The 27,752-nt window shown below is 34.4% G+C and overlaps 1 protein-coding gene across 1 annotated transcript in view; it reads right to left on the minus strand.

The window, feature by feature from the left end:
• Window positions 1–9,144: 9,144 nt before the first annotated feature.
• Window positions 9,145–27,752, minus strand: part of LOC120634341 (solute carrier organic anion transporter family member 74D-like) — a 95,204-nt gene continuing 76,596 nt past the window's right edge. The window contains exons 3-11 of the mRNA XM_039904856.1: window positions 26,369–26,509; window positions 18,537–18,668; window positions 17,170–17,334; window positions 16,153–16,278; window positions 14,781–14,911; window positions 13,000–13,130; window positions 11,493–11,683; window positions 10,184–10,360; window positions 9,145–9,801 (exon numbers count right to left, since the gene is read on the minus strand). Of these exons, the coding sequence (XP_039760790.1) occupies window positions 9,659–9,801; window positions 10,184–10,360; window positions 11,493–11,683; window positions 13,000–13,130; window positions 14,781–14,911; window positions 16,153–16,278; window positions 17,170–17,334; window positions 18,537–18,668; window positions 26,369–26,509 (1,337 nt within the window). The 3' untranslated portion in view covers window positions 9,145–9,658. The remainder of the gene's footprint in view (window positions 9,802–10,183; window positions 10,361–11,492; window positions 11,684–12,999; window positions 13,131–14,780; window positions 14,912–16,152; window positions 16,279–17,169; window positions 17,335–18,536; window positions 18,669–26,368; window positions 26,510–27,752) is intronic.

A 27,752-nucleotide genomic window follows, 5' to 3' on the forward strand; every position in this document is an offset into this window, starting at 1 on the left:
TTAGTATCAACAAAATTGATTAAAAAAAAAAAGAATTTATTTGAAATTGCGACAACTCAACTACGTATAGTACATACATTCCATTATATAGCGTAGCGATGCGTCGCCACGGTCTGTGTCGCCACGCCAACAATCAGGTTTACCCTCCGCCTATAGATGTTTCACATCAAAATAAACGTTGTTTGAACCTTTTTTTGGAGCAGTTTTAGGCCGCAAAGCTGCACATGATAGCGACGAATCTGACTCCGATGAAGACAGCGGCAGCGACGAGAAGGCCGGCGACATAAGATACCGATACAGAATATTTCAAGCAGCCGCAGCCGACCATACCAAACACACTAAACAGTTCAGTCCAGTTTAAACAAAAACGTTTTTAGTAAATAATAAATAGATATATATACCATTCTTATTTTTTATCACCGACACAAAAACGATGGGGTGTTATAAGTTTGTTAATTCTGTGTTTGTGCGAGTATTTGGAACTGTAGTATCATTATCAGTTCATCCATCCGGCCCGCATTCGCATTCACGCATCGGCGGTCTCTGTGCATACAAAATAAATTGTAGCAAAATAATAAATATCATTACCAGCAATCAGTTTAATTTTAACCTAATCTTAAATACAGTCCAATTTACATTTATACACTCACAATCTTTTCATTAATATTGATTGTAGGTAGGCTAAGGTATTTAAAATGAAAACGATACATTTCTATTAGTGATCGAAGGTTAAAATAAATATAAATAAATGTAATAGAAAGATATTCTCAATAAAGTTCTTCAGATAATAAGACAATTGAGATAAATGGAGTACCTACTTACCTTGTATTTTTAAAAAGTGAAATTTTCGCAGTCTGCGATTCTATATTTTTGGACAACTATGTGTTTGTTAAATTTCAGGAACATGTTCAGGCTTTTTTTTTGAAGGCTTATGCTTGACGATTATCATGCCTAATGGAAATGCTGCGGTCTATATCCAATCTCATTAGAACCGTAAGCCTGCTTGTACAGACTCCAACTATTAAACATATATCTTATATTTTTAACCGAGCAATTCTTGTATATATATAATTGGAATCTCGGAATCGGCTCCGACGATTTTCATGAAATTTAGTATATTCGCCCCCGAAACCCCCTGTTTCGGGGGCGATAAATCGATCTAGCTAGGATTCATTTTTAGAAAATGATATTTTATTTGTGTTTTGCGGTAATAACCGATTTGGTGCAAACGAAGTTGCACGGGTCAGCTAGTGAGTATTTAATTCATATTGGGTAGGTACGGATAGGGTATTTTAGCATGAGAACATAAAACACCAAGCTTTCTCAATAAAGTTTTTTATTTACAAATAATTAAAAAAAAAATACGTGACTAAGGTCACAGTAACAATTCTACAAATACAAATAGTACATCGAAGTTACAATATTATATTATGTACCTATTACAAGCTGTACCGGAATCATGACCAGAGTTTTAAATTCTCTAACATCAAAATGGACACAAGAAGAAGCCCACTTCAAAACTTAGACTATCGTGAAAAAATATAAAGTACAATGCGTACATATTTGCTAAAAAAATTGCATTTCCTCTTAACATTTTCTTTGTGATATTTTGGTAATTTTTTATTACTAAAACATTAAACTAACTTATCAATTTCATATGAGATATGAGCATACAAACATAATATTACATTTTCAATAAAAATAGATGTCAAATCAAATAATTATTAATAATAATATATTTTGCTACATTCATTGATATAAGGTAATTTTAAAACATCTTCATCAACCTAATTAATCATATCCCTAATGCGATTTAATTATAAAGTTACAAGTTTCATAACAGAAACCATAATTATGAATCTGCCGAAATCCATAATAACATAGTAGATTAATAATTGGAATTGCTGTTAATGTTTGAGTTTATATGCTCATAGAAAAGTACCCATAAAATACACAATTATCCACAAGAGAGAATTATACATACGCATAACATACATAGTAAAATTGTAAAAGAGACATACATACGCATAACATTCTACATGAACATAAAAAAATCACATCGTTAATTATAATAATCAGATAAATATAATCGTAGAATTGATAAATTTCGCGTTAAATGCAAAAAACAATCATTGTCAAAAACATTAAACCGACCATTTTTTTATACTCCATTGTATCTAACATTTTAAAAGCCATCTTATTTATAAGGATTTCTCGAACGCGTTAAAAAACTAGACTTCTAGAATTATTTCAAATTTATATTATATATTATGTACTTTAGGCTAGTGTTATTTCCACTTCATTATGTTATATTAATATAACCTTTACATGTTACATTTAATATGCAACATAAAAAGGTTAAACATTTTTCTTACGCAAGTAAAACGTAGACTAGTAAAATTGTGATGTATTATTATGAAGATATATTATCGATCTTAAAAATAAGCTACGCAGAGTAACTTACTCAGACTGCTACGGTATCGTAAAACATCGGACGAGATCTAACCATTCAAGATAAAACTATTAGCGCGAAAAGTATTACACGCTTTTTATTTAACGTACCTAATTGTATTTACCATTTTTTACAGGTCACCTACCTGTAAAATCAATGATTTATTATTTAGCATTTTACGAAAGTCACCTAGAATTAGCAAACAAACAGCCAACAAACAATTTTATTCAACTATGCCTAAATATTTACGATATACCTACCTACAAAAGTAGAAGAAATTGTTAAAATATTTTACTAATAAACATAAATATAGATATAAAATGGCAAATAACTTTAATTAATATAATGTAATTGTTTTAATTGCACAAAAACACTCCGAAGCGTCAATTATTTTTTAGTAACATAAATTGCGTTCAATTTTAGCACCAAACTGATAGTAATAATAACAAAATTAGTATTACCGCCAAGTTTATAGTAACTTTGCTTCTTACTATTTCGAGTTTTAGTAAAAGAAAAAAAAATGGCATATTTTTTCTCAGTAAACTACTTAACTGACGAAATGTGTATAATTTTCCAAATCGGAAAAATGGTTACTTAAAAACGGTTCCATCTTATTTCATATTCTCGAAGAAAAGAGGTGTGCGTTTATTCACTTTGAAAGTTGAGCAAAAAAGCAAAGTTACCAAACATGACTTTAACTTTAAATATAATAAAATATAATTTATATCGCAAATTACATATACCTACATTTAATTTGATCTAATGAAGCATTCAATTCATTCACATTTAATAATTCATTATTAAAAAAGTTAAGTTTATTTAAAAATACATTTAACCTACTAAAAAGACATTGCACAAAATATAATGCACACTAATAGTATTTATAAATTTAAGGAATAATATTACTTTAAAATAAATACGCGATAAAATGTTCAGCTCTATAAGTTTTGCTATCCCTTTTTATCAGGGTACAGTGACAAAAGGACGGCACTACTTTTAGACCCGTCAGTTGTTTTTTTTATGAGATAGGTTTGCGCTTCACTATTATTATGCTTGATGGGAATCAATGATTAATTTTAGGTTAGGTTAGCCTTAGCGTAAGTTATCTTGCCTACACTTTTTTAACTCTTCCTTGAAAGGTAATGAGTTTATGTAAGGCGTTGTACATCTCATGCTGTTCGGATACGAAACGTTGATAAAAATCTTTCGTGCTACTTGAGTGGATGGCAACCAGACAAGGGTCCCACCCTAACGGTGTTTCATTGTTGAATTTAGTGAAGCCTCGATATAAAACCAACTTGGCAACAATAAATTGTATACTGAATATAAAATATGTAAAAAGTATGCATTTATATAAACCGCAAATCTATCAAACAAATATAAATACACATTGACTTACTTGTTTATAGAAAAAAAATGTAGGAGAATATATTTTATATTGTACTAGGCAGATTATGTGATGTTTTATTTAATAATTAAATGCATCAAAAATATCTTACGATACAATATTATTACACTGACATTTTTCCGTACAAAAATGACTCAATTAATTTTTTTGCCATACCGATGGACTCAAATCATAAGTAAAAAACAATTAGAAAATTAAATTAATAGTTTGGTGTATAAGAAGCATCCTATATCGAAAGTCAGGGGCGCGCCGCGGTCGTTTTATGCAACAGAAAATAATTACTTAATTTGATCCGCTGCTTCCAAATTTCTGAATAGGATATTTCTTCAGGAATTATTGTTTCATGACTGGTGCAGTAAACTTCAATTATTTTGTATATTGCTTATATTTACTGTGGATCGGATAGATATAAAGAGGCTGCAGACTTAATAAGATATAAATAAGTTTAAAACATTATTCTTCATCATCTCTATGCCCGTTTTCACTAAACCTGGAAATCGGATTCCTAATGATTTAGATGATGCCTAGAGGGAAAAAACGTTTCACCAACTCTTGGATGATCATTATAGGTGAAAATTTATGTATGCCATTAATCTCCTTTCGCCTCCGATTGGGCGATACTTTTAAGGCCTTGTTCGTCATTAGTAAAACGAGCATAGGTGGTAAAGAATTATTATAGCGCTTTTGTGCAGCTTGTAGGCAACGCTAAGGCGGTTATACGGTTTTAATAGTGTTTAAATCTAACTGCTACCTCTCCTTGCTAGTTGGATAGGCAGTGTTTCATCAGAAATTGAGAGAAAATTGCCTGCACACACTTTTAATTGACTTAGTAATTATCTCAGTCATGTGTTTCCTGTCTTCCGAGGAATAATAAAAACGAATATTGGGTGTCGTAAACGGATTACCCGAGTGTACCCGGAGGTGCCCAGACCGAAGCATGATCAGTGCTACCTAACGTTTTAAAAAAGTCACCTAAGACATCGTGTATAGAACTGGGCAGTGGGGAAATATCATACATGATCCAACTATTTATTTTACGTTTGACAGAAGCACGCTTGCCCACAGTCAAGAGTAGACAACGTTCATTATTTTTGCGTTGTTAATGGTTAGCTAGTAGTTCTTTAATCAAACACGAAAAGTATCAACTCGGACTATTAAAAGTATAATCGAAAATATTATATGATTTTTATTTTTTTTTCTTAATTTTAGGCCTACGCTAAAATAGGTAAATTTTGCTTATATGTATTATTGAATCAATTCAAAATATTGACAAAATAATAAAATACATATATATATTTTTTTTTGTAAATTGAGTCAATTGATAATCAGCAATCAGTAACGCACTAGGACTTCATAAACTCGAGATGTCAAAAGTAAAATAAATACTTTACGCATCTGGCAAGTATAATTAATGTTTTACAAAATTCATCAAACATAGCAGTAAAGAGTATTTTAAGTGTATTTTTTACTTGATAGATTAAATTTTATTGCACATTATAATATTAAATTAATATTATCAATAGTAACCTATATAAAGTAACTATGTAATATTTATAATCACAAAAAAAAATATGCTGTTTAAACAACTGTCTCTTAACCTAGAAATTTGTAATCCAGCCGTAAATTCTAGTTATTATTTAACTACATATTTTACACTCGACCCAGCCTTATTAACCTTTCAAAAGAAAGGTTAATTTAAAAATAAACATAATATAATAATAATATTGCAAGACCGATACAACATTAGTCTGCCATAATTAAAAATTATTTAGCATTCGATTTAATTTACACACATTTTGTAAATTAATGTAAAATATATTAAAACGTTATAAAATATATTAATAACAAGTAATAAGTAAAGTCAGTTACGCTTTTCGTTTCTTAGCTTACAATCGCAGTGAAATTGTTATTTTTTCAGGATACAAGAAAAAACATCCTTTTAGCATAATATTCAAAAAAAAAAATAAACCCATCAATATAGCCAAGAAAAAACCTTTAGACACGTTTGATAAACCTGTCTATATTGTCTGGGATTTTTGTTGACAATGATAAAAGAGCTGTTTAAGCTAATTTGACCTGCGCGATATTGTTGACCTGACGTTATTTTATAAAAGGTTTCTACGCTATCTGAAATATCGAAAAATCAGAAAGTAATATAAAATTGTTTTTAAAGGCCTAGCAATAAAAAACTGGCATTAAAAAAAACGACTGACGATCATTGTTAGTAATATAGTTTGGTTAAAATCATTGTATAAACAAGAAATATTGTGATGTTAAAGAAATACGTTTCGATAAATATAAATCTAAGAAGAAAAAACGTCCTACAACAATAACAGATGATTATATTACGACTAATATAATTAAGTGATTACATATTCAATTGCATTAATATATTTACAGAAATATTTAGCATTACTTCGTATAAAAAAAAGACTAACTAATCTACTATAAATGTCTAATCACTAGCCATGTAATTCGCAATCACCGAAACAATGTATAGACAGGTTTTGCAGTGACGAAGTATCCAATTTACATAATCGAATATCGAATACCAATATTCAGAAATTCCATAATATTTATAATCCAACATGCCAAACACTATACGAGGCAGATTTCAAACTGATCAATGATGCATTAAAGTCTAGAAAAGGGGTACTAAGAAACAATCCATAAAAAATGTCGTTATTTTTACTGGATTTAGATAAATAATTATCATTTAAAATATCGAGACAAACTCTATTTGCAATTACCTGAAATCGCTTTTACACATCGCTGTTACTAGGTGAAACATAATTTATTTATTAAAATTAATTATTCTTTATATTTAGAAATTAACATTTAAAAATTAACATTTTTTTCTAGAAAAAAATCCGTGATGTGAAAATAGAGAATAACGACAGTGGTGATAATCCTTCCACGAATCTCTAAACAAAATTATGCCAGACAGGTTTAAAATTAGAGCGTTTATTTTTAATTTAGCTTTATACTTAGACATGTCCTTATTAGTTTTTTTTAGAAATGAGTACTCTTACTATGAGATTTGTACGCTCGCAAAATTGTGGTATGTAAACACTACAACGTCAATGTAGTATAGAACTAAAGTTACTAGTTTTGTAATCAATGATGATCTTTGGCTGGTTGTAATTTTATTTTACCCTTAACCCCAGATTGCTGTAAGAGTATGGAAGATTTTTTACAAGGTTGATAAGTTGTAATTTACATTTACAGTGTTTCGTTACTCGACAATAACACAAGTACACATCTTATAATGAAGTTACTGTACCATCAATATAAGATTTGGGAGCTAGCAATCGTAGCGTTGATTTCTAGTAACTCTACACAGACACTGTAAAATGTTTGTCGTTTTAGTGTCGCAAATTCTGTACTACTGATTTTTATTTTACCAAAATGCAGCCCTGTGTCTTGCGAACAAATTTGAACTTTAAATCATGGTCCATAAGTTCCATTTCACCCTGATGTTACAATGTTTTCGCGCTCATACAAATCTGATACAAAAAAGTGAAATGAGCACCACTGCACCTAGCTTAACATTAACTCAGTCCCAATTCTGTGCTTTCATATAGAAAAAGTGAAGTTTGCATTAAATAAAAAAAAACTTGGGACTGCTTTTTCGCCGATCTGAACCAGACCTTATTTCCCTCCTATAAAGATTGATTTACATAATATATCTTGTACTATTTTCATTAAAAAACAATGAAAATATTAAACAAATTTCGAGCCTTTATATTTTACATTGTGTTCTTTAAATTTACATTCTATAATAAAATTGAGCACAGTTTACAAAAAAAAACTAGTTTATAAAATGCGTGTGTAAAAATGCAATGAATATTTTTATTTGTTTTATATTATTCAGTCACTATTACATCTTATCCAAAATTGTACTTTAATAACGAAAAAATAAAAAAAAATAAAACAATTATGCAAAATAATTATATGGCAACACTTACAATAAGTATTTCTCCTTACAGTGTTTACAGTACATAGTTTAATATTAGATCTATAATTTTACACTAGTTTATGTATTTTTTTTTAAGAATTAATAAAAGGATTCTTCAAATAGAAGGATTTTTAACAACACTTTTTTTTCTAGAAATATTTTTTCTATAGATTAATATATACTTATTTACATTTTATTTACTCAACACCACTTAATTTCAATGTTGCTAGTTAACAATTGTTATATATAAGAGATATAGCGGTGCTAATTCAGCTGTACACGAAAGTCGTAAGGTAAATGAAATGTTTAGGACAAAAAGTAGTGTTATCCCAGTGGCACAACCTGAACTGATAACATCAGCTTTTTATTCACTAAGTTGTCATTTGAAAAAGCAACTAAATTCTTGAGATAAAATCCATAGGCCACTAGCGTTTTTTAATATAATAATAGTTATTAGTGTAACTGCCACAACTTAAACAAAAGAAACAGTAATGTTTGATAGTATGTCGCTTTTTTATGTCTGGATGACCTATATTTGTCTAACAAAGGCAACTCAGTGAGTGTCCAATTTCACAATTCATTTGAAAAATACAAAATGTAATTACAAAATTGGGTGCAGTCTGTAGCGAGTGCAAAAGGCATGTTCGATGTCGGTAACAATTACGATTAGTCACTAACTTTATTAAAAAAAAAAATAGAATGAGTAAATAAAGGACTTCAATAATAATCACTTGTTCCAATTGAAAATATTTTTTTTAGTTTTTCATTACTAGTGAGGTTTTACTTACTTTGTCAGTTAATGTAATTTCTTATTAACAATATCCAATAATCTTGACATTATTTTTAATCTTGAAACCCTACAAATTAGTTTTTCATAAATGTCATCATATGTATCAGGTCATCATTTTAGATTTTAGGTAATGCAAATTTTGATAAAATGACATCTCAATTTTTTTTAATTACATACCTACGGATTGAGTGATTTATCAAATATACAGAATAAGATAAATAAAAGGGTCCGACAATGTAAGAATTTACTAATTTAGTAGTACTTTAAGACATTTTTTTTTCAAATATCAACATCCTTTTAGAATTGGCTTTCAAAAGTGGCCTATTAAAATTGCTTTATAGATACGCCGTGGGCTTTAACGATTGTGATGAAAATCGTAGTCACAATACACGTATTTCGAGACCCGACGAGTTTTCGAAGCAAACCCGAAATGGCATTTCCTGAGATTACGTCTTACATGTTAATGTTTGGAAATATTTGTTGCTTCGGTGAGGGCGATGAGCACGGTGATGATGATGTTAAGTTTTTGATATTTCGCCTATTTTTCTCCATTAAGAAAATCGATATCAAAAGTCGAGAACCCATAATTTGTTGGGATTCAACAAGTATAAAAAAGGCATTTAAATAAAGCCGGATTCACATTACTGTCATGGCATACGTCTTTATGTTATGATGGGGCTTGTACATGCATATCAAATTAATATGGCTGACCGCTCTTCTGATGCTCCACAACATGAATGTCACGACAAGAAGACCTAATTTAAATGTGAGCCCGGCTAAAATCTCATGTATTGAACGATTCATCAAATGTATGATAAATAATAGTATATTCAACAGTTGCATTTAAATGTGAATCCAGTTAAAATCGCACCATAGAACGATTTATTGCACACTAATCGAAAACTATCAACACTCATTCGGCATAAATGCTGCTTCGTAACATTTACGTCTGTCGTGCAATAATGTAAATAGTTAAAGATGGGATTCGTACGAGAAAGTTCTGCGCGGCTGCCGTAAATTCGGTGATGACGGCGGTGACGGTGATGACGGTCAAAGAGGCGTGTCCGACGGCGCAGTGGGTAGGGGAGTCGCGTCGGGAGCCCGATCTGCGGGATTCATATCTATTCGTCCAGCTTTGCTCCATACTAGCATGTCCATTATGAACGCCAGGAACATTAATCCGGCCGATAACCCTGTAACAATATAAAGCATTGTTACTACTCATCCAATTGTAGAGGAGATGGTAAAGGCCGAAGTGCCGAAACTCACGAAAAACCGAGTGTCAGTCTGCTAGTATTCCAGTACAGTGCCGCGTAGGCTCTACTTAAGGGTGTGCATTTAATTACACCCCCAGATTATTCATTTATATTTATTTATTTATAATTCGCATGCGCAGAATAGTCCGTAAGGGTAGAGAATTTTGATTGCACCCAGAACTTTAAGAAAAGCAAAAAAAAAATGCACAAAGGATGAAAAGTTGGTCTCCCCACTCTTACTTCCCTTCTATTATAAACACGTGCTAAAATTATTGAGCGACCTGTTTCAAAAGACAATGAAGATTCGTAATTAACTTACCGAGGTAAAAGTGCCTCATACTGTCACTATCGTACGAAGCGCAACCGCCCAGTAAACCGCAAGCCCGGTCTCGCAACCGGCAGGCCGCGTCGACTGCCGCGCCGAAAATAATGGGGCACGGCACATTGCCGAACACTCCTATCGCAAACTGGATCACTCCCATCGCCATCGCTTTGTCTGCGAACAATGGAAACTAATTAAAATCGGTTCAGAGCAAGTTGGACACACGGTTTCCATACCAAGGCGGAATATGAATTACGTCATAGAATTCACATTATTAAGGTAAAGCAAAAAGAAAACACGCTTTTAATTTTTTCTTGTGGTCATGTAAACTATATGTATAAACAGGACAATCTGGACGGACAGTATCACGGAATTTAGCAAAAGAATATGTAAAGATTTCAAGATTCAATTCAATTCCTTTATTTACATAAAATATACAAACATTTTTTTAGGTATAAATATTTAGTCACAATCTATGACATGCAAATCTTAATTTATACAAATTCATTTACACAATGACAAACAATTTAACAAATAATCAAATCTGAAATAAATATAAGAACAATGCCATTAATTCTACTCTAAGAAATAATTACTTATTATAGAAAGTCAATCAAAAATATCACATAAATAAAATTAGTACCTAAAGTAAGTAGTGAATAAATTATATTTTGTTATCTAAGAACTCTCACACACAACTCTCATTCTCTCAAAATGTATTTATTATATTATCAATAGTATTGTTGTATTTGTGTAGTCTGGTTTATGTATTAGTATAACTACATACTAATACATTGTTTGTAAATTATTATGTATGTTCTAAATAGTGTACACCACCTATTCGTTTTTCTTTTTAGTTTTCCTAATCCTAAGGTTGCCTGGCAGAGATCGCTACTTAGCGATAAGGCCGCCTTTTGTATCCTACTACATTCTTGAAGAGTTTGTTCCTTTTTTTTTGTTTTTCTGAATGATGTGGTGTACAAATAAATTAAAAAAATAACTAAAAACCGTAATTTGGTCTTGAATTTCAAAAATGGTAAGTCTGTAATGGTAATAGCTGTAGGCAATTAATGGTAAAACATAATAATATTATGATAACAACATTTAGAAGCGCAGTTTTACATGATGGATACAATATTTTACTACAGTATCGGGTATGGAAATGACGCAAACTTATTTATATCCCAGTTTGCGTCATTCCTTGTGAATAATTACACTCCTGTGCCTCAAAGATCAAATTAAGCTGTTGGTCCCAGTATTCCTAAAAAAATATAATAATCGTAAAACCCACCGACACCGTCCTTACCGTGTTTATCCGTACAGCGTATGATCAAAAGGACAGCGCCCACTTCACCGCTGGCGTGCACGAACATGATGGCCGCGAATATCGCAATGAACGCGTATATTTGTTTGCACGCGCCGCCGCCACACTCGCCGGTCACCGCGAAGCCTATTGACGGGTAGTACTCTTTGTCGTGTAAACCGAACCGCTCTATGCTGGAAAAAGAGGGAAGAAATATATAATAAACTATCTTTTCCCTACTGTTTCACCCGGTGGTGGTAATGATGTATTGGCCACTTCTTAAGGCAGCTGTTGTGCCTAAATTATCATAGTCAGATGTATTTATCGAGGATATGTGTGGTGGACTACGTGCCCTGTAGTGACCCGGAAATAGGTTGATATGAATAATGAGTACTTTGATCATGTAGTACATCATTTATATTTATCATCAATACTTATCTCAGCGGACGCAAAATAATTTTGCAAAAATTTTTCACTTTGTTTTATATTGTTGCAATTTCCTTAAGGATCTCTAAATTTATTGAAAAAAACCTTCCCGATAATTTTAACATTATATCGGTAAAGAAATAGTTTAAATCGGTACAGTAGTTCCAGAGCCTATTCGGTACAAACAAACAAACAAAACAAACTTCTGTATAGTACTTATAATATATGTCGTCTGGAGATGAATGTACTGAAACGGTGGACACATTTATTTACTTATTCTTTTTTTTAATATTTATATGAGGTGCAAGATGGGGGGCGATTGCTTAAAAGGCATTCAGGTTGCATGTGCCATAAAACACCGACACCGAAAGAGCGTTCCATATATTCCCATATCCCTAGTCAGTTTATACGCGGAATCGTACTGGAACGATAAATCCTTAAGCAACATGTCTCTGTCGGTCGGTAATTTACCACAGCCGAAGCCTCGAACCAAATATTAAATAAAAATACAGTATACATTGAATTTCAAAGAGGAAATATACATTGGGACTTCATACGTGACCTGTAAAATGCAATAAATGAATTTGAATTTGAATGTTATAAATTCCGAAATTAATTGTTATATATATGGGTATCGAAACCGGGACCTCCACTTATAAGACCAAAGTTTTCACCACTCCGCTAGGGAGTTCGTAATTTCTAATATTTACTGGATGGAAGCAGGCGTTATTTTACGGAATTCCATGATATAATATGAAAAACATGAGAATCTGTATGATGTTATATATAAAGCTTCTTCAATCTTTATACTCCACACCAAACAGATCTTCGGCAATCAATAATTGTAAAGTCGACATCTCCTGAGGATGCTCCGGTTTCGGGGCGAAACGTAGAGGGTAAATTACCGAAGATGAGTTTGGTGTGGAGTATAAAGATTGAAGAAGCTAAATATATCACATCATAAAGATTCTCATGTTTTTCATATTATATCATGGAATTCCGCAAAGTAACGACTGCTTCTATCCAATATGTAATTGATAGTACTTTTTTGAGAAGAATAAAAAAAAAATGCCTCAAGTCTTACGTATTAATTGCCTTTTCTCCCCGAAGGTCGACGTCGATGCAGGAACAGTTGTAATAGAGCCACGAGCTGTTGTCTAGTTGCTTACTGCTGATGCAGCCAGCTTGGCAGGGCGACTGATAAGTGAAGGCGTCCTGGAAAAGGTTTCTTTTTTATACCACCACAAATTAGCCCTTGACTGCAATCTAGCCTCGTGGTAAGTGATGATGCAGTCTAAGATGGTAGCGGGCTAACCTGTTAGGGAGTATGGTAGTATCCCTAATCGGTTTCCACGCGACACCGCACCGGAACACTAAATTGCTTAGCCAGTCTTCGTTGGTAATGTGATAACTAGCCGCGGCCAAAGCTTCCCATGAGACCCGACCCGGGACCCGTTCATTTTCCCGGGATATCAAGCACCCTAAGTGTTAGTCCAGTGTATAATATATCTCTATACCGAAATTCAGTCAAACTAGTTCGAAAGTTTTCGCGTGAAAGAGAAAACTGCATTTATAATAATAATAATAGGTTTTCTCTTTCACGCGAAAACTTTCACTCATTGCCCAAATGAGATCAAATCAGGAATGAGGAGATTCGATTAGTCTTGCGGGATAGACCTACAACAGAAGGCAGAATGGAGCTATGGAGATACTCGTTGTATCTCCATAGCTCTCTTCTTCGGCCGGTAATGACTCTATCATCAGGCTCCAAGTTAACAGCCGAACGTACCTGTATAACCAGTTTCATACGTCGTCGGAAGACTTCAGACTTCAAGCACTTTAGAATCTTTCTTAATTTGACTTGAAAAAGTCTTTATGAACTCGCCCAGTAAACTGGGTAAATCCAGTTTATCAGCAACAATTTTGAGCGTGCAAGTGAATTTTATTATAGTATCATCATCATTACCAAATCAACCCACCCAGTCCACCACGCTGGCCCAGTGCGGATTGGTGGACTCCACACACATTTGAGAACATTATGTAGGCATGAATGAATAAATAACCTTTTATTGGACACCACAAAAATTACAATAAGAAAATAAAGTATAACAAAACAACGTATACAATTTGGCGGCATTATCGCTTCATAGCGATTTCATAGCATGCAGGTTTCCTCAGGATGTTTTCCTTCACCGTTTAAGCAAGTGATATTTTAATTAATAAGTTACATAAAATTCATAATTCGTTTAAAGGAAATTGCATACAATTCTACAATAAACTGCCCATTTACATCTCGGAGATGTCATTTAAAAAGTTCAAAGTTTGTATTAAACCTAAGCTTATAGAGAAGTCCTATTATAGAAAGATGGTAATAACAAAAAAAAACCACCCGGCTAAGTTTATGTGGGCTTCTTCTTAGACGGACGGACTTTCTTAGGACGCGTTTGGAACTCTCGTAGCTGTAGTTTCGCCATCATCTCACTAATGTGTAATTCTTATGTACGCATCAAAAGTCACCTATGGGCTTACTTGAATAAAGATATTTTTGACTTTGACTTTGACTTTGAATTACTTAGAACATGACTTGGGAAAGTTAGAGGTGCGTGCTGGGACTCGAACTCGGCCTCCCGAAAGTGAATTCGAGCTCCTACCCAATGCGCTATTACCGCTTCTTTAATAATAGTATAGATAACTATTAATATTAGTATGTATAGCAGACAGTCAGTGGCGTGCACTTGGTTTCTTACCAGGGTATGCATACAGCGGGAAAATTGCATAAAACAGCAAAAATACGAGTTATATATAAATTTTAGGGTATGCAGTGCTTTCGCGCATGTATGAACTGCACGCCACTGCAGACAGTACCTGTCCGCAAACGGGTGAATACGGAGCTCCGTCACAGTGGCAGGCGTCACTGCACGACAGGTTAGACGCGCCGGGAGTGAGCGAGCGGTAACTCTCCTCGGGGCAACTTACGAACATTAGCACCACCATACCTGGAATTGAACGGCAATTATTAGCTTTGCTTAGACAAATAAAACCTTTTATTTAATAGTTAAAATATATTTAAGCTGAGGCAGTAAAACTTCTTTAGGCGCGACTAGGGAGTAACTCAGATTTTTTACGTAAGCGTTACTTCCGTCAGATGTCTGTGTAGTTTCCGCTATTTAAAAATTATTTAATTTGGATTGGCCGTAAGTATATGTTATATACTCCATGCTTCATGACTTATACGCCAGCTAGTGCCAAATATCATAATCAATTAGGATTTTATTAATTAATTTTAAAATACTTTTTTTATAGTTCAAGTTGATATGTTTTTTGTAGCGTGTACTCTATATGTTTATTCCTTTGTGTTGTTTTTTTCCCAAATAAGAGATTTATTATTATTATTATTATTAATTTTATTGGGGACAATATACAATAACAGTCTATTTGACTGCGAAAAATAATTCACACGGATTGTTTTCGCAGTGCGGCAGCGTACTATCCATGTTTATGGTTCCGAACCCAAAAGATGCCTGCGGGACCCTATTACTGAGCCTCCACTGTCCACTGCAATGGATTTTGAACCTACATTTCCTTTACCCCTTCAACTATGTTTAAAGCTTATACTAGGTGAAGGTACGATAATAATGCATCTGGTGAACTTTGGCCCTACAACATTCGTTTACAAGAGGATTTATGTGTCGGCTTTGCCGGTAGTAAAACATCTATGACCTCAATAATAATATACTAATAGATTTGCTAATTACTTTTAATATTTATTTGGGACAGAAAACAATTACATATTATAACAATAACTCTTAAATATAAACAGAAAAAAGTGGTTAATATATAATCCACAACACTATCCACATAAAATTGTGAGGAGCGGTAGGGCGATACGATGTAGATACAAGTAACACTTGCTATGACAATCTTAACTGTAGGTACCTAAAGTACCTAATCAAAAATTAAAATTGGCTGCCATAGCAAGTTAATGCAAAAATCTTTAGTGCTACTAGAAAAGAAACCCAAAAAAAAATGACAAAGGAATAGAAAAACTAATTCATTGATTAATATAAAAGAAAAGAAAGAAAGAAAAAACACATTTAACTTAGAATACTAAATTACTAATAAGAGAAAATAATAATAACAAATATTGATTATGTACTCGGCAATAATTTCGCGGCAGATATTATAATGCATGCAACTAGTCCACCATGTATAAAAGAATATCGAATGTAATACATACCCACACTGTATATAGCAGCAGTAGCGGCAGTCCAGGCGGAGACTTGCCTCGCCGTGGGCACCAGCTTGAGTATCACAACGCCTGATGTGATGATGCCCAGCCCCATCACCAGAATACCACCCAAACCTGGAACGATGACAATCCATTTAGTAATTTTACTCCACTGATACCCAAAGTGGGTATATGTATAATGTGTCGACCTGTAAAGGGTCCATGTGATGTAAAACTTTCAGCATGTCGAAAAATAAATTTCATATGCATATCACCAGGGGAAAGGTACAGAAATCATTTGTGGGATTGAGTATACGCTTTTAAAACATGATTCCTAAGGTAATTTTGGACCAACTAATGCATAAGTTTAAAGAATATGTTAAAACACAATTACTACAGCGAGGTAATACCATACAATTGATGAATTTTTTAATGACACGGTTGCTTGGAAGCATCCGGCTCCGCTTTCAACTCTCACAAGTTAGAAAAAGAATTTTAAAATATAAAATGTAAATAGTTGATGATGGAAAAGATAACAGCGGAGTATCTTGCTGGCTTCTTCTGCCTTCCGAACCGGAAAGTAACGTCACTAGAGTCTGGTAGAGTCACTAGAAACAGACTGAATGAGAAACAGAGTGAATTTTGCCAACGTAGTACAGTCGTGTCAGCCACCACACGATAGAATCATTGTTCGCGCCTTGTTGCCGATGTTACATTACAGAGTAGTAAAAGGTAGAGTATCTATGTAAAATATTAAATATTACATAAACTCTCAAGTTGAGAAAAACTAACAAAAGTTGTCAGTCTTAATGTAAACAACTACAGGCCGAGAGCTTTCTGCTATTTTTTACTTAACCCTGTATAGACATGACATATTTTGACCGACCGTGCGCTTGAAAGAGGGCGTTAGGGTGATAATAACACACGGGCGCTACAAGGGCTACAGACGCCAATTTACCAGCTACGATCCTTCCAAAATAAAAGGCTACCACTTTACAAACAAGTAAGTTAATCGTAGTACCTCACCCGAGACAAGGTTGGCATCGTGCGTGGGCAGCCGGAACTGTTGCTCGAGGTATTTGGGCAGGTACGAGTACACACCACTGATGGGCATCAGGTGCAGAACGGACGAAGCGGTCCGCCACATAAGAATGTCGTTCGTGAGCTGCCTCTTGATTGTCGCGAAGAAATCTGCAAAGTATTACTGGATATTACGGGCCATACGATTTTATTTATTCATGAATAACTTTTGTAGTGTTTTACAAATCTCGTGGGAACCTGGGATGAATAGTATCCTTTTTTACTCTCCATCCTTTCAACTAACTGTAAGCCAAGCCGATTTGATGCTTACTTAGAGCGTAAAGTAAGGACAAACAAACGCGACAATGTACACTAAATCGCTTAGCGGCACGTCTTTGTCGGTAGGGTGGTAACTAGCCACGGCCAAATGCTCCCACCAGATGAATGGTAATGATATATAACCTTAACTACTCCTTTAAATTCTGACTTTCTACCAGAGGTTGAAAGTCAGAATTAAAAGTTGTGCTAAGCTATTAAAAGGAAGGTGGGTTGACAAATAGTCTTAACGAATCTATTGGCTTAAGCGATTCTAAGATGCGTGTTGATAAGCATCTTCTTTTATAGTATTAAACAAAGTAGCTCCCGCTGTTGGTACGCTTAGATCTTGTAAACTAAGCAACGGATTCAAATTCAGTTTTCAGCTATAGAGTGATTCAATAGGTAGATTGAAGACATGAAGTAAACATGCTTATTATGAATGACATACAAAATTTTTTGTTCGCTTAAATTGCAAACGCGGGCTTAGGTAGATGTATTATCAATCACCCCCAAATGCCCTAAATTAGTATCTACACCACCACCAGTGCGAAGCTGGGGCGGATAGCTAGTGCTCATTAACACTTCGTATTAAAACTACATTTGTAATGGATCGTTACTATGGTTTCTTATATTGACACATATAACTAAAATAAACTGTTACGATACTATATTTATCAATCATTAAACGAGGACATATTCTTATCAATGTTTTGTTATTGCACATATTGTTACGTTTGTTATTGACTTAGGATTTCAAAATAGCAGATTTAGACCTATCTAGTATAATGTTATCAAAAAATTAAAAGCTGAATATAGTAAGAAGTCTAGGGTAAAGTATGTGTATATGAGAAAAAGCATGAGTCCTAATAGACTTCCTCGGATTACACTGACAACAATAATTAAATGGGGTTGAGGTATAAGACCCTATCAATGGATGTCATGATGACGATAATAATGATGAGTTAAGCAGATGACTGCGTTTGGTTACACTTATTCGAAAGGAAATAAGCAATCTATTTTTTGGGGAGCTGGAACAAATAGTAAAAAATGTATACCTTTGAAAAACGGCTCGCTTTTCTCCTTTTTTATCTTCGGCGGCAGTGGAAGTGGCGTATCTTTAATCTGCCGCGGGAAGCAGAACATCAATATAGAAAGAAGCACTATGAATCCCGCAATAAACACCATCCCTGGAAGAAAAAAAACAAATTTTAATCAACCAATAATTTGTAAAAAAAATATCCTTTTTACACGCTTTATATTAGCTTCACTTGTATGTTTGTATGTATGTTTGTATGTTTGTAACCGACTTCTTTGGATGCTATTTTGACTCACTTTAAACGGTCAGATTTTGTACAAACTTTGTAGACATATCGAGGACCGATGATAATACACTAACTTGAGAAGAATATTCCAATTTTCAATACAAAAAATAAGATTTTTTAGTTTTTTCGAACTATTAATTACAACTGCTACAGCGCCATCTAGACCCAAATGTAAAAAACCTATGGCGTTACCAACAGATGGCGTTCGCGTACCTAACAGCGAAATCTAAGGTAAAATACTAATTCCACAGAAAACATTAAGCTACTAGATGGTAGAGGGCGTTAGCTGTTACTTTTTAATGGGCTGTTTTAAATAATAATTAGAGCTTGCATTTCGAGAGACACTCTGATTGGGCACTCAGCTTAGCAGCACCCGCGTAGGGACTTTTATGGTAGTTACGTCTTAATATAGATTCCTGAGCGGGTAATGGGTGTCTTACCGTACACATTAATAATTTGGAAAATAATTACAGTTACTTACGAGTTATCACGGAATCGATAGTAGATTAGAACAAATTACAGTTTAAAATAAACCAAACTAAAAAACACTTGTATTCTTGTTTGTCTACGTATGTCTTTTGTCTACAAATTTAGCAGAACAGTTAAGTTTAGATATGTGCTGTGTGACGACGGCAGGTCAGAATAAAGTTTTCATCACCCCTCCTCTTTACGCAGGTGTCGTACGAGGCGAAAAAGGAAATATACTTCCATCTACTGCGATTATCAACCCTATCTTCCTAGCGAAGTGATTATTAGCAAACCCTCCTTGGGAGATGCCTTTATTCCAGCAGTGCACTGTTTTAAGATGATATAATTCCTTTATATCACAATTACACATATCACAAAAGTTGTATATTAAGGTGTTAGATGAAAAGGATTTTAAAGGAACCCCTAAGAGCTTCCAACATGCTAATAATATTTACAGCTTCCTCAAAACATGTTTACAACTAGTCGTTTAAGTCTACCACTATGAATTTATAGACATAATAAATACCGATTTAATATCGGCTATACCTATTGTAGTCGATATTATCCATATAAATACAAAACGTAGACGTTTTACGTGTCTCAGAAAGTGATTTACATACGTAAAACTTCCTGACGCTATTGATCTTTCTCGAATGAATTTTACACGCCTAACTTACCTACCCAGTAAAGTTCAAAACTGTTCAAATTTATAATAAATACGTTATGAATGACTGGCTGAAGCGGCGGATGAAAACAGCTTTATTTACAGTGAATATTTTATACTAACATAAAAAGCTGAAGAGTTTGTTAATCTGTTTCTTTACTTGAACGCTATGATCTCAGGAACTACTGGTCCGATTTGAAAAATTATTTCAGAGTTGGATAGCCTATTTATCGGGGAAGGCTTTAGGCTATATATCATCACGCTAAGACCAATAGGAGCATAGCACCAATGAAATGCGTAAATCGGGGTTTTATTTAGTTTGAGAGCAAACGGAAAAAACCCGTAACTAACGTAAACGGTTAAAATTTCGACAAAAACGTGTATTATCTTTAATAGTTCTTAAAGTTCCACGACAGCCTTTCTTGTAAGGTTGGTTATACGCGGACGAAGTCGCGAGGGACCGCTAGTCCAATTATAAGGGGTAAAAATTCTCCAGACTGGAGCCTCTTTAGAAACATCTTCATATTTAACTAACTCGCCAACGACGGAACATAAAATAGTTTTGCAACGCCCATCTTTGAAATGACTAGTTGTCTATCTTTCCAAATCTGCAGCGATTTAAATCGCAAACATTCCATTACGAATTCCACGTATTCATAATCACGATATAAATCTGCTAAATAACGCTAACTTTCAAACTCGGGCCTCGTCAACTTTTACAATTTCAAACCCATTACAAATCAAATGGAAAAGTTCAATATATCTATTCAAGGTTTTATAGCTAATGCAAATACGTGCAAAGAAAACTCAGAGAGACTGCCAAAAAATGTTAAACACAAAATAAAATACGAAACGAACGACTCAGTCTTTGTTTATTTGAACTATCGGCATCGGATATGGAATATTCTAATTATGCCAATTATGGTGATGACCGGGAATTGTCATTGAACTTATGCAGCCAGTGAATGTTCCGGTAGTGAATCAATAAACGTACAAAAGGCGTCTATAAACATTTTAGCTAGCATTAAGAAATATGGAACTATCCTGATATAAAAATTCAAAATTAAAAAAAAACATTTCTTTCAAGTAGGCCTAACATAAGCACTTTTGAAACGTCATGTCTGTCTGTTTGTTGTTACTCTACCACCGCTTGGGAAGGCATATTTAGTTGCACTTTTCCAACATCAACAATTTACATTTTACATTTTAACATTCATTTTACTATCTTGTGAGAGACCACTTTTTGTTTATATAGACTAATATGTTGACTAACAAATACTATATTATTATAATTATATTGTGAAATACCTATTTCTTTAAACTTCTCAAGGAGGGATTCGCGTGATTTAAATTTATATATTGATCGTACAACTAAGATTCGTTGTACATATAACTGACGATACTTTAAGTTATTAAAAAGAAAAATATTCTAAGATTAGGTATAATCCCGTTCTAATACACTTAAACTTTAAACTCGGTTTTGGTAAAGCAAATCCTTTGATAATATAGCAAAAAAAAAACGATGTATTCGTTTATTTTTTGTTAAACCTATGAATGATAAAACTTTTATCAAAGTAACTTTAAAAACAAGGGGCTTTGCTAATATAACATTTCCTTTGTTTTTGAGTGCATAACTACTTCGTCTTTAATCTCTGTGCATCGGTAAAACTTATTCACACGTTTGTTAACACTAACAAAGAAAATAAACGCTTCTAAGCCTTAAGTTTGCCTATATTCATTGATTTGTCTAATGTAAACTTAATTATTAGATATCATCCTTTCAGCAGCAATAAAGTATTACAAACAAACAAATAAAGAAGTGTTTTACTCAAAATATCACTTCGAAAGAAATTCATGATTAAAAAAAATCGCAAATCAAATATAATAGCCATAGTATTTATGAACGCAGATTACTAAAGAAAAAAAGATGAGAATAATTGGTTTCAGAAATTACAGTAGTTACTAAAACTTAGCCCAAAGGCATAAGTGCGCAACTTAAAAAAATTATATAATCTGGATAAGTACGAGAAGTACTTATTTTAATATATCACGCTCATATATTTAGTATGCGTAGATAATTAAATACCGTGACCGTTTTGAATCGCTGTAAGAATACTTGATTGAGAATACTTTGGTACTCAATCGCAAATAATGAAATAAGGAGTAATAAATAATATGAAAAATTACTCAGTTTAGATTACGCTTTAAAAGCGAGGAAGAGAGATAGAGAGCCTATATCATTGGAGAATCAGCTTCTCTTTTGTAGCGAACGAGATCGTTTTCCAGCACGCACCTGAAATGTATGTACCTACTAATAACGACTAAGACACCGCGAGGTCATCTCTTTCTGCATCAGCTAGAGACTCATACAAGACTGAAATGTATCGAAAATGCTCCCGTATTTATCGCGAAATCCCCGCCAACAATTCAATTCATGAACATATTAACAAAATAAATAATAATTAGCGCATTTGTTCACAATTACAATCAATTTAATAAAATATCAATTAAAGCATATGACAATGAAATCATATAACAACTATCGCTAAAAAATGAGGGTTGGAGTCACGGAGAAATAAAAGAACTCAACCGTCGCCAATGTAGAGTGTCTAATGCTTTCCCTCATTGAAATACAGGAACATAAATTGCTCAAGTTTACACCGCTCCGCTAGCGAATTGGTTTTTCCTCACGAGCAACGTGAGAAAGCTTTATTATTGGTGTGTTCGTTCACCTTAAACGCATGATGAATACTAAAAAAATATTACACTATTTTCTTCTTTCTCATACTAGGAAGCCTTTAGGTTTAAAAACAGAATGCGTTGGTGATTAATAGAGCATCATACTGTATAAGAAGTATCTACTACAGTTTCCCTGACCGATTTCGATCACAATGGTCAATCTCCAAGATATTTCAACTTCGCGGGAGATATTACAGTGCACAAGCGTGTGTGTGCGCAAACATAGGTGCACTCTCTTTTCCATCACTGTCATAGGCTGATGGGACGGCACGACCGGGAAGAGATCAGGCGCAAAATCCGCTGCTTAACGTGCTCTCCGAGGCAATGGCGTTAATCACCCCCAATTTCCAAACTTAAGGCTAAGAATTTCAAGATAATCCCAACAATATTTTTTAGCCGACCAAGGAATCGAAACCGGGACCTCGCAAACTCAATCTCAATCAAACATGCTCACCACCAGAACAACAATGCATTTAACCTACCGACAAATAGAATCGGTAAAAATAGAAAAATAATTAAAGGAAAGAAAACACTGGCCCAATCAGAAACATGTATCCTGATGATAAATCTAAACAGAAACATTTACGTGTTACAAGGTCGCCCGGTCGACGCTCAGTCAAGGGCGTTCAGTAGACACAGCAGGTACATGAGTACGAATACCATTTAGAGTGTTTACGCTATTTCAATATCGATTATTGAATCATTCTTTTCATATAATGAAAAGCTTCATCATATCAACCGATAGTCGTGCACTGCTGGGCATAGGTCTTTCGTCGGAAGTTCCAAATTCCACGTTTTTCTGCCGCTTGTTCTGTGGCTCCCTGGGACGCGAATAATGTCTGCTCGGGTGATTTCAATACGATGGATAAAGCTTGGCGATAGATAATTCTCGAGAACCCTGAAGATGAAAATTGAAGATATGGTAATGTCGCTGAATCCAAAAACGGAAAACAACGAACAACCTCTTGACATAGAGCGTGGAGACGAAGGTCAACGCGGAACCGGTTTAAAAGTAAAAGTGAGCAAGGCGGCGGTCGCGTGTCCACCCACTAAATCCTCATTACGGGCGTCGATGGCATAATTGTCGACAACGAGGCAGCCTTGGCCGTGACCGTGTGGATAGAGCGCTTATTTTAGTCGTGGTGACGCCGCGTGATGTAATGCATTATATAACATCGAGCGTGCGCGGGACCATGACGACGCAGCGGCAGAAAAAGCGAAAGCCGAGTGAAAATTGCACTCGCCATACGCTGAAACGCATAATGCACCAGTCGCGTAGTACATGACTCGAAACTAAGAAGTGGGAGTTGCCTCGTCGAAACTGTACCTACTGTTAAATGACGAGGAAAAATGCTGAGTTGCTTGCCGGCGTCTTCTCGGTAGAATCTGCCTTCGAAACCGGTGGAAGAGTCACTACAAATAGGATGGCTTGACCTTTTAAAAATGCGTATTAACTAGGCGTACTTGAAATAACTGAATATCTAATTTTGTTTTTTACCTCAATGGTAAGCTCTGTGGCGTTGTAAGTTTTGTATGGAGGTACCTGGTTCTATGCCCTTTTGATTTTTGGCAATTTGACTTTATGATTCAGATTTTTTTTATATTCCGTCTGGCTAATTACCACCCTACCGACAAAGATACTCGCTACCATCTTAGAATGCATCATCAATTAGCATAAGGCGAAATTGTATTTAAGGGCTAAGATCTAATGGATTTACATAAAAAAAGTCTTACGGTATATTCAGGTTCAAAATAAACTGAAAACAAATTATCCTCTTACACAGTCACGAATAACTTTGCTACGTATACTGCTCTATCTCTTTTTCTAGAATGTTCCCTATGGTTAACCAGGAACTGATTCCAAACCAATTTTATAATCAAGATTTTTCATAAATTCTCGAACCAATTTTATCAACAATTTTATCTGGTTATAATGTGTGGCTTATATCTGTGTGGCAAAAAAATACGCAACTTGTTCAAAAGTTGCATGTTATCAGATATGAAGATAGAAGTAAAAATAGAATCATGCGGCGATTTCGTTGGATCATACCACGTGTAAATGCTAACCTTGAAAATATACGTTTAATTTTTATGCGAAATAAAACTTGATTATGTAAAAGCTAAATTGAACGAGGTACAAGAAAACAATGTGCTAGTGTACGAAATAAAAGCGGCACTTAGGGAAATAAAAGTGCCATTAAAAAGCTTATTAAAATGCCAGACTCCATTCACAAGCATACGGCTCTCTAACAATAAGGAAATACGCAGAAACTATTCAATGAGTATTTGCGAATTCAGTTTATTACTAGTCAAAGCACGCCTGGCGTAGTTTTCTACCGCGGCAAACATAATTTCAAAATAAATATTAAGGAAATCGGAACCGTGCCCTAAAGGTATTAAGGACTTGATTGTTCGAAGTCAGTTGCAAATTTTACACAGTGTCGATATGCACGCATCCACTGTGTAGTTTTGTCACGTGCGTGCTTTCTTCGTGAATTTTGCGCGCAAATCTGAACCAATGCCTGTGTAACGGTAGCTGACAGTTCCGCGATGTGTGTACGGAGGAATTCCAGCTCCTAAACCGAACAGAGTTAATATTACAATGGGACATTACCGCGGCCTCTCTTCAATTCTTTACATAAATCAAACAAGCAATAACATTCAGGATGTGGAACGCTTACAGTTGAAATAAGTAAGCCTGCGGTGTACTTGAAGTAAGTAAAGAATAAAACCATTTCGGGAAACAAAACGAGAAGTATTTAAAACTAAACATCAGTTCATAAAATTTTTAAAGACGGTAAACATGTCCATGACGAGAGTTATTTATCACCATGTCTTAATAGTACTTGGGTATTCATTGCGTTTTCTTTTTGCACAAAGTGTTGCCTGTGTGAACAATAAATGGCTTGCGTGAAGTGGAGTGCACTGTGGTGTTCGCGGGTTGGCGTAACACTATTTCAATGGAGAGATAAATAAATAATTAGTGTTATGTTTTGCCGGCTGGATACAAACACGCCAACGAGTAATTTCTATAAAAAAACTACACCATGCATAATACATCAGACGAATTTAAAATATTAAATCACTTATTACTTGAAGCTTGAACACGCGATGGGTAATATTACGTTAATAAAAATAAAACAAAAGCCAGCCATAGGTAATTACTGGAGAAGCTATTAATTAAGCACGGGCAATTTCAGTTAAAGTAGAAAAAGTTCAAAATCACGCGTTAGAGTCACGGGTATGAGTTTCTGTGGTTATATCTATTTTAAAGCTGGGCAATCTATTCTCTAATAGAGAAAGGGAAAACATTATAATATAAGGTGTGCTTTTTGAACAAACAAACTCTTCAGTTAAGTTTGCGTTGATCTATAAATCTATAAACGCTTCGCTACTATCAATTTTACATACATTTACCGAGAGCAGAGTTTTTTTAGAAACAATTGTTATACCAGTTTCTTCGTGGCCTTTAGACCACTGTTTGTGATCTTTTTTAATCCCTAGAAGAAGATTTATTAATCTCATACAATTACCTAGTTAAAGGCTAGTTTTAAACCAGATTCCATTATAGAAATAAATATGAATTTTTATTTTCTGTTAATGCAAAAACCGCAGCACAGAATATGTGCAGTCGGGTATAAAACTGTAGTGTGTTTTGGAGTCAGTTTTGTAAACTTATGAGTATAAAACTTACCAAGCCACCAAGCGCCAACCCATCTTGGATCACTGTACTCGTACTCAGGGTTAGCGAGCGGGTCAACGTAAACTCTCGTGCACAGGGCCCCGAGAAGGAACCCTAGCGCTGGTCCAATAACTCTGGTCCCAATAGTGATAGCTGAAATCAAAGAAGACCTAATTTTACTCAATTTTATGAAACAATTCGGAAAGGGTATAAATATGTGTGGTTGCGCCCTCCGTATCGATGCAGCGTGGATGCTCGACACTCTTATCCCTCTCATGATAGAGGAGGCTTGTGTCCAGCAGCGGGTCATTAATAGGGTGATAATGATAATGATGAAGATCAGTGGCGTGCACTTCATACATACACAAAAGCACTGCCTAACTTAAAATGGATATATAACTCGTATGGAGGATAAAGAGGATTTCTGACATTTCATGCAATCTTCCTGCTGAATGCATATCCTGGTAAATAACCCAGTGCACGCCACTGATGAAGATAAATATTGTAGGCCTGTAACTGTCGAGAATATTCTGGTTATATAATTAAAGAAAATGTTATTAAAGGTTAAGCAGCATCCTGACAGTTTAATTCAATCTAGAATCAATTTAGAAATAAAGTGAAAAACGCAATTATTGTTTTCAATTTAATTAATAGTTAAATATATCACATACCCTGCAGTTAAATTTAACGATCGATTCACTCGATTATGTCCTTAAGATAAATTTTAATACTTATTTATGCACGCCAGTCAGGTGTCTACGTTGACGATAAATAAAACAGAGATGGTTTGACCAGCCTTCATTATGTAAGGATGGTTTATTTTTGCATCGACGACCCAACTACACAGAACCGAACAAAACATGCAACCGATCAATCCCTTTGAATGCCATGAAGATTGAATTAATTCAAGGAAATGAATTATTGGCGGAGGCGACTCCGTAAATATTAATAGCTGTAATGAACAACACGGAGGCTGATATTATGTAAATTGGTCTGGATACTGGCACGCATAATGGCACACGCATAGTCTATTGAGATAGTCGGTACCGATTATCTCAATAGACTTACAAGCTAGGAAGGCTAATTGTAGAACATTCAACGCACGGCGTCAAATCATCGTAGGAATTGCGGCCGTCTAAAGATCTTGTTAAACAACTACAATATCTCAGCGTCAGGCGAATTCCAACCAACAAACTCCTACATTTTAAACTACATCTCATATGGTTATAATCTCCTAGTACAATCAATGAAGGCCCAGCGTGTTTGAAGGGAAAATAAAATAATTGGCGGGGTCGATGACTGAATAAATATCTGTCCCAGTTTTTGAGTTAAATTGAAAGTTATATTTAAAAAAAACTACAAAGAACCGCCATAGGGTGAGTGACCGAAAAACAAT

The sequence above is a fragment of the Pararge aegeria genome, chromosome 2, assembly GCF_905163445.1.
Source record: "Pararge aegeria chromosome 2, ilParAegt1.1, whole genome shotgun sequence".
Taxonomy (NCBI): Eukaryota; Metazoa; Arthropoda; class Insecta; order Lepidoptera; family Nymphalidae; genus Pararge; species Pararge aegeria.